The 13,004-nt window shown below is 43.0% G+C and overlaps 1 protein-coding gene across 1 annotated transcript in view; it reads left to right on the forward strand.

Moving 5' to 3' along the window:
• Nucleotides 1–599: 599 nt before the first annotated feature.
• The window catches only part of COG2 (component of oligomeric golgi complex 2), a 129,265-nt gene continuing 116,860 nt past the window's right edge, over nt 600–13,004 (forward strand). Inside the window, exon 1 of the mRNA XM_030196435.1 lies at nt 600–740. Within this exon, the coding sequence (XP_030052295.1) occupies nt 669–740 (72 nt within the window). The 5' untranslated portion in view covers nt 600–668. The remainder of the gene's footprint in view (nt 741–13,004) is intronic.

The raw sequence follows: 13,004 nt of genomic DNA on the forward strand, positions 1-13,004 counted from the left end.
CCACACACCTACCACTGCTTTGTCTTCTTACATCCAGTAATAAAATATACAAAAATATGAAGCATACAAAGCAAAAAAAAAAAAAGGGATGCTAACATGTCAGCCACCTATCTTTACAATATTATCCAAACCCGATTTCACAGCTGCCTACCCATTCCAGGAAGGAGACTTTTTGGCCTGTCCTGGATTTCTGCAAACGTTATACTGGAGCATTATGGGGCCTGCAGCACTGATTTTAGTAGATAGCATCATGGACTACAAATACTACACTGCATTGGGATGTAAGTTTAAAACTAGGCCTGATCAAAAAAGTTCCTTCCTAGAATAGATAACTTGGTAGCTCTCCAGTTCCCATACTAATGCAAAGTTTAAAACTAGGCCTGATCAAAAAAGTTCCTTCCTAGAATAGATAACTTGGTAGCTCGGCAGTTCCCATACTAATGCAATCATCAAAGAATTACTGCGCATGCTTAATTCAAGCAGGGCTCGGACTACATTCTTGCAGTACCTACTGGCGCACGCTTGAGGCCACTGTTGCCAGACAGCTCTCTTCCTGCCTTCCTCTCTTTGCCCGAGTTCCTACAGGCTGCAGCGTCTCGTCGTCGTTGCTGAGGGTCCAGGTTGGCGGAAGTGTCGCGTCGCATCGCTTCTTAGATACGGCAGCAGCGATGGAGCGGAGGCGAATGAACTTGCCTAAGGGCCCTGAAACGCTCTGCTTCGATAAGGACGAGTTCATGAAGGTTGGGAGAGGATATGGTGGTGTCTGTAATCGCTAGTTCCTTTATTTATAGGATATGGCTGCCGTTCCTAATTTTTACCCCAGTCCTGAGGCTTCCCCCCTGCCCTTCTTCATGTCTTCTTCTCTATAGAGATGAGAGCAAGCGGATGATAAATTTTCTCACCGTGCAGCCGTTTGTCTGCTGTTGGCACTGGGGAAGAAGAGTGCTTAGTGGTTGCTTCGCTTTTCTTTCATCGTCTGTTCTTGGTCGGTCTGCTGGTGTAGATCTGATCTTGATTCCCTTTCCCCCAGTTCTTGTTATTTGCATGCATGAGTGTGTGAATCTGCTAGTGAAATCGGAACTGCAAGCCCTTATATACAGTGACGCAAAACCAAGACTGGTCATAATTTGGCTGATGTGGGATGAGGTGACAGCCTTCTGTAGCACTGGGTATCACTGGTGTGAGACTGTTGCTGTCCAGCATATAGGGAAGAGGGCTGCTGGGACTACTGGCTACTGACTCCTTCCCTTTGTGCAAACGGATTTGTTATTGTCCGAGCTGTGTGTTCGGGGGTGGAGGAGGTTGCTAAGAAAGGGGAAAGACAAATTAGTGTACACAGGTGTTTTGACAGACAGGTGGGGTGACCCAGCACGTCATAAAACACAGATTCCACAAATTACACAATATATTCGATGCTGTTTGTTGCTTGTCATGATGCTGAATTATAGTGTGGTGTTCAGGATGTGACTATATAAGTGAAATGTGTAACACCACAAATCTTTGACTTGTTTTCCCAGGGACAGCTGGTAGTGTATAAAAACTTTCAAAGTGTGTTAATCTGGAATTACAAAAAGACATGCATGCGATGAAGTGGACTGTGGTCTTCAAAAGCTTATGCCTCAATAAATTACATAGGGGCTCATTTTCAAAGCCTATGGAAACCTATGGAACTTTGGAAGGCTAAGTTCTTTGAAAATATAGAGGCATATTTTCAAAGCACTTAGCCTTCCAAAGTTCCATAGGTTTCCATAGGCTTTGAAAATGAGCCCCTATGTAATTTATTGTGCCTGTGCCTGTGCCTGAAGTGGGAATCGAACTCAGTTCCCCAGGACCAAAGTCCACCGCCCTAACCACTAGGCCACTCCTAATCAGCCCAGAACACAGCAGCCAGACTCGTCTTCGGAAAACCAAAATATGAAAGTGCAAAACCCTTACGAGAGAAGCTACACTGGCTCCCACTTAAGGAAGGCATTGCTTTTAAGGCATGCACATTAGTCCACAAAATCATTCACGGTGAAGCCCCAGCTTACATGTCTAATCTAATAGATCTACCACCCAGAAATGCTAAAAGATCATCCCGAACTTTCCTCAACCTCCACTTCCCTAATTGCAAAGGCTTGAAATACAAGGCGCTGCATGCGTCAACCTTTTCTTACATGAGCACGCAATTCTGGAACTCACTGCCGCGCAACCTGAAAACAACCTACGAACAAGCCACCTTCCGCAAATTATTGAAGACCCATCTTTTTGAGAAAACTTACGGAAAGAACCAAAATACATAAAGCCCACACCCATGGTTCAACAATGCTTCAATACAGCCACTCTGAATTCTCATCCCCTGTACTCTCACCACACTCATACCTCTACTCACAGAAAATGTATGCCTTTATGCTTTCTTGTTGTATGTACTGCCCTTTTAGTTTCCCGTTGTTCCCCCAGTGTTTAACTGCTCTTTTCCATTGTTATATTCCTAAATGATACTCTTGAGTTTGTCTCGCCTAACTCCTCACAATGTAATCCATAACCAAGTAGTAACAAACTGTATTTCTATCACTCACAACTTATTGTAAGCCACACTGAGCCCGCAAAAAGGTGGGAAAATGTGGGATACAAATGCAATAAAATAAATAAATAAAATAACTTCAATTCATGCCCTCTAGTTTTACCAGTTCCACTTCTGTGGAAAAGGTTTGTTTCTATATTAATACCTTTCAAGTATTTAGTTTCAACATTTTTATTGATGACAAAAGACCAAACAATGCATTACAAACACGAAAGGCATATAGCAACATGATGTAGACAACTGACATATGCAAAGGTAACAAAATATATTATTGCCTGTCATCAGCATTTTACTATTTTCATCCCTCGCCCTCACCCACCCACCCTAAGCTTGCATAGCTTGACAGTAGAACAAACATGGAAACCCCCCCGGCCCAACTCCCACTTTTATACTCCTAACCCCCCACCCTCCCAAATTGTGACGATCAGATTTCCACATGGTGTTTGCAAACCCCGACCCCACCCCTAACTAAGAATATAACAAACATGGAGAGAGCCTTTGTCTTGTACTCTTCCCACTGACAATTGTGGGGCACAACCCCCAGATCACAATTAAAGACCCAGGAGAGAACATCATGACCCACCCATAGCCTCCAAGATATTCAAGATCACCTGTCTCTTCACGTGTTCCACGTGTGTCACCCCCCCCCCCCCCCTTCCCAGGACTGAAATTTAATTTTTCCCACACTGGCTGAAAAGAAACATTTCCCCTAATCAGGAGCTTATCAGTTACACTAGGATCCCTGCCCAAACCCCTCATCAAAATCTGCTATATAGCTTGCAATGGGGATAACAGCAGCCCCCCCTCCCAAAACTGTCTAGGTATTAGGGGAGCTGGTGCAGTGCAATAAAAAGGAATAAGGGGCATAGATGGCCCTTTTAGTGTCTACAGGTGTAAAACAGGATTTTTCCATAAAATCAGCCCCGCAGATAACGGAGACAGGCCCGGTTCAATAATTTTAAATTCGGCATCCCCAGCCCCCCTTGCGCCCTACCTCCCAACATCAAGTGAAATTTTAAATTAGGTTTTTTGGAAGCCCCTTTCAAGTATTTAAACGCCTATATCATATCTCCCCTGTCCCTTCTTTCCTCTAAGGTATACATATTCAGGTCTTCCAGTCTCTTCTCTTACATCTTTTGGCACAAGCCCCATACCATTTTTGTATCCTTCCTCTGGACTGCTTCTAGTCTTTTTACATCCTTAGCAAGATATGGCCTCCAAAACTGAACACAGTATTCCATGTGACGCCTTACCAGTGACTTGTACAGAGGCATCAACATCTCCTTTCTTCTGCTGGTAAGCCTCTCTTGATGCAGCCTAGCATCCTTCTGGCTATAGGCACCACCTTGTCACACTGTTTTGTTACTTTAAGATCCTCAAATACCATCACCCCAAGGTCACTATCAGGCTTATTTTCGAAAGAGAAGGACGCCCATCTTTCGACACAAATCGGAAGGGTCGCCAAAATCGGTATAATCGAAAGCCGATTTTGGACGTCCCCAACTGCTTTCTGTCGCGGGGACGACCAAAGTTCCCGGGGGGGGGGGGGGGGGGGGGGGGGTGTCGGAGGCGTAGCAAAGGCGGGACTTGGGTGTGCCTAACACATGGGTGTCCTCGACCCATAATGGAAATAAAAGGGCGTCTCTGACGAGCATTTGGACGACTTTACCTGGTCCAGTTTTTCTTACGACCAAAGCACAAAAAGGTGCCCGAACTGACCAAATGACCACTGGAGGGAATCAGGGATGACCTCCCTTTACTCCCCCAGTGGTCACTAACCCCCTCCCACCCTCAAAAAAAAAACTTTAAAAATATTTTGTGCCAGCCTCTATGCCAGCCTTAAATGTCCAGTTGTGGGTAGTGCGTTTTGGAGGGGTTTTGGGGGGGCTCAGCACACAAGGTAAGGGAGCTATGTACCTGGGAGCTTTTTCTGAAGTCCACTGCAGTACCCCTTAGGGTGACCGGTTGGTGTCCTGGCGTGTCAGGGGGACCAGTGCACTACGAATACTGGTGCCTCCCATGACCAAAGGGCTTGCATTTTTTCGTTTCTGAGATGGGCTCCTTAGTTTTCATTATCGCCGACAATCAGAAATGACCAAGTCTAAGGATGTACAGACACAAAAAAGAGGGAAAACAGCATACAAAAGCAACCAAACAAACAAAGCAAACACTGGGCCTTCAGGATTGAGAAAAATGTAGTCCTTTATTTATGATGAAGACCCGACACGGGCCGTGTTTCAGCGTACAAACGCCTGCATCAGGGGTCAAGGGACTCTTCTAGGTCAGCTAATTGATTAGTTGACAAGGATGTAGAATAAACAATCAGGATATATTTCCCGCTGTTTGAACAGTTCGTTTGTAAAACACCTTCAGCCGCATAAACCGCCAAAAGTGAGAGCATGTGGGAAATATATCCTGATTGTTTATTCTACATCCTTGTCAACTAATCAATTAGCTGACCTATAAGAGTCCCTTGACCCCTGAAGGCCCAGTGTTTGCTTTGTTTGTTTGTCAAGTCTAAGGATGACCATCTCTAGGGACGACCTAAATGTCAAGATTTGGGTGTCCCCGACCGTATTATTGAAACGAAAGATGGATGCCCATCTTGTTTCAATAATATGGGTTTCCCCACCCCTTCACTGGGACGTCCTGCGAGGATGTCCTCAGGAAAACTTGGGCGCCCCTTTCGATTATGCCCCTCCAGGCTCCCTTGAATTTCTGCTCCTCAGATGCATCACTCTGCACTTTGCAATAAATTTTAACTGCCAAACATTGGACCATTCTTCTAACTTTTGCAGATTCTTTTTCGTGTTTTCCACTCCCTCCGGGGTGTCCATTCCCTTGGTATCATCTACACAAAGGCAAACCTTATCTTTTAACTCCTCAGCAAAAGTGCCATTGCCACTGAATTTTTTAAGTCTGTGTATTGTGTGTCTTCTGTTTGAGCTTGATACTCCTTTAGAAAATAATTCCTTTATTTCTGAACTAGCAGTTCTCATTTATTTATTTGTTCGTTAACCTATGCTTGGTGTTTATGTGCAGAGGTACGAACACAATGTATTTAACAATTACTGTAAATGAAAACTATGCCCTTAACGTGGGTTCTTTGGTTTGTTTTAGAGTTTAAGGTGATTTATTTATCTAGTTTTTAAAAAATTTTTATTGACGTAACAGCATAAATCATTTCCCAACAGTGAACACAGTATTCAATAAACTTTATTATTGGCTGATGAATAGGCTTTTGAAATTTTGCTTTATATCACTGTTTCATTCTTTTACACACACCTCCCTTTCTTGCCACTCACAAACCATATTCACTCCTCTCTTTCACTATTAGTCACATTTTCTGTAGATGTTGCTTCTGCTCTGTCTGGAGCTTTGCCATGCATCTCGGTTATATTTGAGCACCCTATGATTCTCCAGTTTACTGTCCAACCATTCTGCTAGTATCATTTGTATCATTCCTCCCATCCATTGGCCAAGTGTTGGACGGAGGTACAGGTTCTATCCTCAGCACTAAGGATACCCAGGAAATGCATATTGGCCATTTCTAGTTGTAATCAGGAGGTTATTGATTTTCAGTCAAAAAAGTATTCTTGCTCTTTTTTTTATTGTCCACTCCTCAATCTACACATGAAAAGGGATGATAATTGGACTATTTAGCCACCTATACAGGTCCCTTTATACAGTTAGGAGTTAGGGATTTAATATGGAAACAAGTCCCCTGGATTGATCATTATTTTGCAGATTTTTATTTCATTTTCCATGCCTCTTTCCTCATTGACTGCTATTACTACAGAGGACTGATCCTTCTGTGTTTTATTTATTTATTTATGGGGGGGGGGGGGGGAGCGGCAGTTCTTAAGTCATAGGAGCCAACTTTTCAGAATTATTGGGGGTGCCAAGCCCAATGGAAATAGCCCCTCCCTGGATATAAACATGGAATTTTCTCAATATTGAGGGTGCTCAAGCACCCAGTACCCACAGAGCTAGCTCCTGTGTCTTAAGTAGATTTTAATAATACTTTTAATTGTCTAGATATATTGCATAGAGATGTATTTTCAAAGCACTTAGACTTTCAAAGTTATATAGGAACCTATGAAACTTTGTAGGTCTAAGTGCTATGAAAATGAGCCCCATGGTGGTATTTCTTTCAACAATTGATAAATTGTCTCCATTGACTTGTAAGGTAAGGCTAGTTACTCATCGAGCACCGTGGTATGGTAGGGATTTGGCACAGATGAAGAAATGTTCTCATAAGTTAGATCATATTTAGAGGAAATCTCATGATAAGGATGCTGAACTGGAAAAGTTCAAGCTGCTCCCAAACCATTCTTCCTTTCTTTCATTGCTTGCTTTTTCTTACAAGAAAAAAAAAGTCAGATAAACCAATGCATCTCATAAGTACATAAGTAGTGCCATACTGGGAAAGACCAAAGGTCCATCTAGCCCAGCATCCTGTCACCGACAGTGGCCAATCCAGGTCAAGGGCACCTGGCACGCTCCCCAAACGTAAAAACATTCCAGACAAGTTATACCTAAAAATGCGGAATTTTTCCAAGTCCATTTAATAGCGGTCTATGGACTTGTCCTTTAGGAATCTATCTAACCCCTTTTTAAACTCCGTCAAGCTAACCGCCCGTACCACGTTCTCCGGCAACGAATTCCAGAGTCTAATTACACGTTGGGTGAAGAAAAATTTTCTCCGATTCGTTTTAAATTTACCACACTGTAGCTTCAACTCATGCCCTCTAGTCCTAGTATTTTTTGATAGCGTGAACAGTCGCTTCACATCCACCCGATCCATTCCACTCATTATTTTATACACTTCTATCATATCTCCCCTCAGCCGTCTCTTCTCCAAGCTGAAAAGCCCTAGCCTTCTCAGCCTCTCTTCATAGGAAAGTCGTCCCATCCCCACTATCATTTTCGTCGCCCTTCGCTGTACCTTTTCCAATTCTACTATATCTTTTTTGAGATACGGAGACCAGTACTGAACACAATACTCCAGGTGCGGTCGCACCATGGAGCGATACAACGGCATTATAACATCCGCACACCTGGACTCCATACCCTTCCTAATAACACCCAACATTCTATTCGCTTTCCTAGCCGCAGCAGCACACTGAGCAGAAGGTTTCAGCGTATCATCGACGACGACACCCAGATCCCTTTCTTGATCCGTAACTCCTAACGCGGAACCTTGCAAGACGTAGCTATAATTCGGGTTCCTCTTACCCACATGCATCACTTTGCACTTGTCAACATTGAACTTCATCTGCCACTTGCACGCCCATTCTCCCAGTCTCGCAAGGTCCTCCTGTAATCGTTCACATTCCTCCTGCGACTTGACGACCCTGAATAATTTTGTGTCATCGGCGAATTTAATTACCTCACTAGTTATTCCCATCTCTAGGTCATTTATAAATACATTAAAAAGCAACGGACCCAGCACAGACCCCTGCGGGACCCCACTAACTACCCTCCTCCACTGAGAATACTGGCCACGCAATCCTACTCTCTGCTTCCTATCTTTCAACCAGTTCTTAATCCATAATAATACCCTACCTCCGATTCCATGACTCTGCAATTTCTTCAGGAGTCTTTCGTGCGGCACTTTGTCAAACGCCTTCTGAAAATCCAGATATACAATATCAACCGGCTCCCCATTGTCCACATGTTTGCTTACCCCCTCAAAAAAATGCATTAGATTGGTGAGGCAAGACTTCCCTTCACTAAATCCGTGCTGACTTGTCTCATCAGTCCATGTTTTTGTATATGCTCTGCAATTTTATTCTTAATAATAGCCTCCACCATCTTGCCCGGCACCGACGTCAGACTCACCGGTCTATAATTTCACGGATCTCCTCTGGAACCCTTCTTAAAAATCGGAGTAACATTGGCTACCCTCCAGTCTTCCGGTACTACACTCGATTTTAGGGACAGATTGCATATTTCTAACAGTAGCTCCGCAAGTTCATTTTTTAGTTCTGTTAATACTCTGGGATGAATACCATCAGGTCCCGGTGATTTACTACTCTTCAGCTTGCTGAACTGACCCATTACATCCTCCAAGGTTACAGAGAATTTGTTTAGTTTCTCCGACTCCCCCGCTTCAAATATTCTTTCCGGCACCGGTGTCCCCCCCAAATCCTCCTCGGTGAAGACCGAAGCAAAGAATTCATTTAATTTCTCCGCTACGGCTTTGTCCTCCTTGATCGCCCCTTTAACACCATTTTCGTCCAGCGGCCCAACCGACTCTTTGGCCGGTTTCCTGCTTTTAATGTATCTAAAAAAATTTTTACTATGTATTTTTGCTTCCAACGCTAATTTCTTCTCAAAGTCCTTTTTTGCCCTCCTTATCTCCGCTTTGCATTTGGCTTGGCATTCCTTATGATCTATCCTGTTACTTTCAGTTGGTTCTCTTCTCCACTTTCTGAAGGATTGTTTTTTGGCTCTAATGATTTCCTTTATCTTACTGTTTAGCCACGCCGGCTGACGTTTAGTCTTTTTTCCCTTTTTTCTAATACGTGGAATATATTTGTCCTGAACCTCCAGGATGGTGTTTTTAAACAGCATCCACGCCTGATGCAAGTTTTTTACTCTGCGAGCTGCTCCTTTCAGTCTTTTTTTCACCATTTTTCTCATTTTGTCGTAATCACCTTTTCTATAGTTAAACGCTAGCGTACTTGATTTCCTAGTTTCACTTCCTTCAATGCCAATATCAAAACCGATCATATTATGATCACTGTTATCAAGCGGCCCTCGTATCGTTACCCCCTGCACTAGATCATGAGCACCACTAAGGACTAAGTCTAGTATTTTTCCTTCTCTTGTCGGCTCCTGAACTAGCTGTTCCATGAAGCTGTCCTTGATTTCATCAAGAAATCCTATGTCCCTTGCGTGTACAGATGTTACATTAACCCAGTCTATATGCGGGTAATTGAAATCCCCCATTATTATTGTGTTGCCCAGTTTGTTTGCGTCCCTGATTTCCTTTAACATTTCCGCATCCGTCTGTTCGTCCTGGCCAGGCGGACGGTAGTACACTCCTATCACTATCCTTTTCCCCTTTGCACATGGAATTTCAATCCACAGTGATTCCAAGGAGTGTTTTGTTTCCTGCAGAATTTTCAATCTATTTGATTCAAGGCTCTCGTTAATATACAATGCTACCCCTCCACCAATCCGATTCACCCTATCACTACGATATAATTTGTACCCCGGTATGACAGTGTCCCACTGGTTATCCTCCTTCCACCAGGTCTCAGAGATGCCTATTATATCTAATTTTTCATTTAGTGCAATATATTCCAACTCCCCCATCTTATTTCTTAGGCTCCTGGCATTCGCATATAGACATTTCAAACTATGTTTGTTGTTCCTAAGTACATCATGCTTAGTACTTGACAGTATTAATTGGCAATCTTTTGTCTGATTTTTATTGTTATTTAAAGATACCCGATCTACTACAATCTCTTTGCAACCTCACTATCAGGATACTCTATCTTCCCTGTTATGGTGATATCTTTGAAAGATACCTTATCCCGAACCATGCTCTTTTGAGCGACTGTCGGCCTTCCCCCCATTTCTAGTTTAAAAGCTCTTGGATGATTCCCTTGCTGGTTTGCTGTAGTCTTGAGTCTTTGATGGGCTCTCTCCACACAGATCAAACTGTCAGCCTTCCTGGCAGAGTCGTTCCCAGAATGACGCTGTATAATTTCTGCACCACCAGCTTGGCATCTGTGAACTGCTCAGTTTCTGAGAGACCCCTTATGTGAGTGTTACTCTGTCTTGAGTGGTTTATGAAATCTTCTGATTTAGTCCATATCTCCGATTGACCTTCCTTACATTCCTCTTCACTCTGCTCTGAGGCATGTTGCTCCATGTGCATCTCTGTTTCTGCTAAGAGGGATCCCAGTTCATTCACTTCTAAATGTAGTCCAATGATTACCTTTAATGACATTCTTTGCAGCTTTTAACTCACTTTTAAGTTCACAGAACCATTTCTGAATATCACAGGTGTTGCCTTCAAGCCACACTTTTCCTCATCCAACTGTTTTCCAACTTGGGCCGTCCCGCAGCCACCATCTTCTCTCTGTCTGCAGGCACCCACACTTCATGCAGTATAGTGAGATGTAAACTGCACCACAGTCACTGCTTTTCCAACATCTGGCTACTTTCACACACTGCACTCATGAATAGCTCTCTATGGGGGTGCTTTGTTTGGTTTTAAATTATTATTACATTAGACTTCTCTGGATCTTTAGTGAGAAGCATCCATTCACCCCTCTGATGATGTCACTTCCCCCTTGTGAGAGTTTCTTAATGCAGTAGGTTCTTGGCCAGGGTCAACCCTTTCGGGGAGCACAGGGAGGCAGGCTACAGAGGGGCTTGAGGGGAAGGAACCAGAAGCCTAGAGGTGGAGGTGTGAATCTGGGTGAAGCCCAGAGGATGCAGTAAGGTTTTGGGAGTCCACACTCTAGTCCCTCCAGTGGGAAATTTGTCAAGGCAGTTCTACTGGCTGTGAACCCAGATGACCTCAGACCCAGTGGGTGCTCAAGGTCATATGTGAAGGTTACATCTTAAAATTTGTCCACTCTTTTCCTAATATTTTCTTGTAATCTTCTTGTAGGTCACTGATAAAGGCAGAAGCAGTTAAGTCAACTCTGGAAAGTCTGGTACAGCTGTATCAGTTTCTCCAGAGGAACGGGGGACAGGCAGGTGTTTTTATGTTTTTGTGGTTCCAAAGAAAGAATGGTCATTCTGGCCCATCTTGGTGGTTATATATTAGATTGCATGTTTTTGATTAAATAAAGGTTTATTTATGTTTGAATGATGCAGATGACAATGTTTTCATTTTTTGGAAAAACAAGCAAAAGTGCTGGCCACAACTGGCATAATTTTCACAGAGGATCCTGTGCATTCTACCATTCCGGCAGTGTCGTTATGCTCATATTAGCTCTCTCTTCAAGTCACTTCACTGGCTTCCTATCCGTTTCTGCATACAGTTCAAACTCCACTTATTGACCTATAAGTGCATTCACTCTGCAGCTCCTCAGTACCTCTCCACTCTCATCTCTCCCTACATTCCTCCCCGGGAACTCCGTTCACTGGGTAAATCTCTCTTATCTGCACCCTTCTTCTCCACTGTTAACTTCGTCCAGACGCCGTTCCTTTTATCTTGCTGCACCGTACGCCTGGAATAAACTTCCTGAGCTGGTACGTCAAGCTCCATCTCTGGCTGTCTTCAAATCTAAGCTAAAAGCCCAACTTTTTGATGCTGCTTTTAACTCCTAACCCTTATTCACTTGTTCAGAACCCTTATTTTATCATCCTCACTTTAATATTCCCTTATCTCTTGTTTATCCTGTTTGTCCTAATTAGATTGTAAGCTCTGTTGAACCGGGACTTTCTCTTCATGTTCAAGTGTACAGCGCTGCGTACGTCTAGTAGCGCTATAGAAATGATAAGTAGTAGTAGTACCAGCACATCTTCTGAGAAGACACTTTCTATTGCAGGCAGGACTGTGGAAGATGGGAGAGCTAGACTGAATCCTGAGATTGTTGATGACATCATTCATCCACAGATTAAAAAATTAACAGTGCTTCATAGGTCTTATTTCAAAGTGAATGGACTGTGTTGGCATTAGAACGTGGCAGCCGCTGGCGCAGCTTAGTAAATGGGGGTTTAATGTTTTTTTTTTTGTTTTGTTTAATTCCTATGTACTTTGATAGACTTCATTTATACCTTTGGAGCAGGTGTAAATTTGTATGCTACTGGGAATCGTATTGTTTTATAAAGCCATATAAAGCCATATAGGTGCCCCAGGTACAAAATAAGTACCTTTATATAATATGTAAACCGCTTTGATTGTTTGAAAAAACTGTGGGTTTTAAGCCTGTAAAACTGTATTGATTATTTCTTGAAGTGTTTCTCTAGTTTGGCCAGCAGGTGGTGCATGTTTATGTTTAAAACTGTTACAGAGGAATGACTGTGCCTTCTTTAGCACATAGATAATAGGTAACCTGCAGTGATGTGGCCAGCAACTTTTAAAACTTATTCTGGGCTCTGATTGGCCCAGGAGCGCAGTTCATCTAGGATGTACTGGCTTTTGCCCCAATGTTAGCCAGGGAGAAGAGAGAGAAGGATCTCTTTGCTGAGACTCTGTGAATAGTTATATTTGATAACTTGTGAGCAGCTATACGTCCTGATCTCCCGAGGTACTATTTAGATAGTATACAAATATTTAGGTTGTTTTATAATTGATCCATATTCAGTTACTTGTTACTGTTTGCTGATTGCACCTTTTCTGTTCATTGTTCTAAATTTTCATGACAATAAACATTATTAGTTTATTGCGTCTGCTTGTCTAGACTAATAATCCTGGTGATTTGTGTGTTGGGTCTGTGAATGCTTCCTAGGAACTGTGAGACCACTT

The sequence above is a fragment of the Microcaecilia unicolor genome, chromosome 3, assembly GCF_901765095.1.
Source record: "Microcaecilia unicolor chromosome 3, aMicUni1.1, whole genome shotgun sequence".
In the NCBI taxonomy this organism is placed as follows: domain Eukaryota; kingdom Metazoa; phylum Chordata; class Amphibia; order Gymnophiona; family Siphonopidae; genus Microcaecilia; species Microcaecilia unicolor.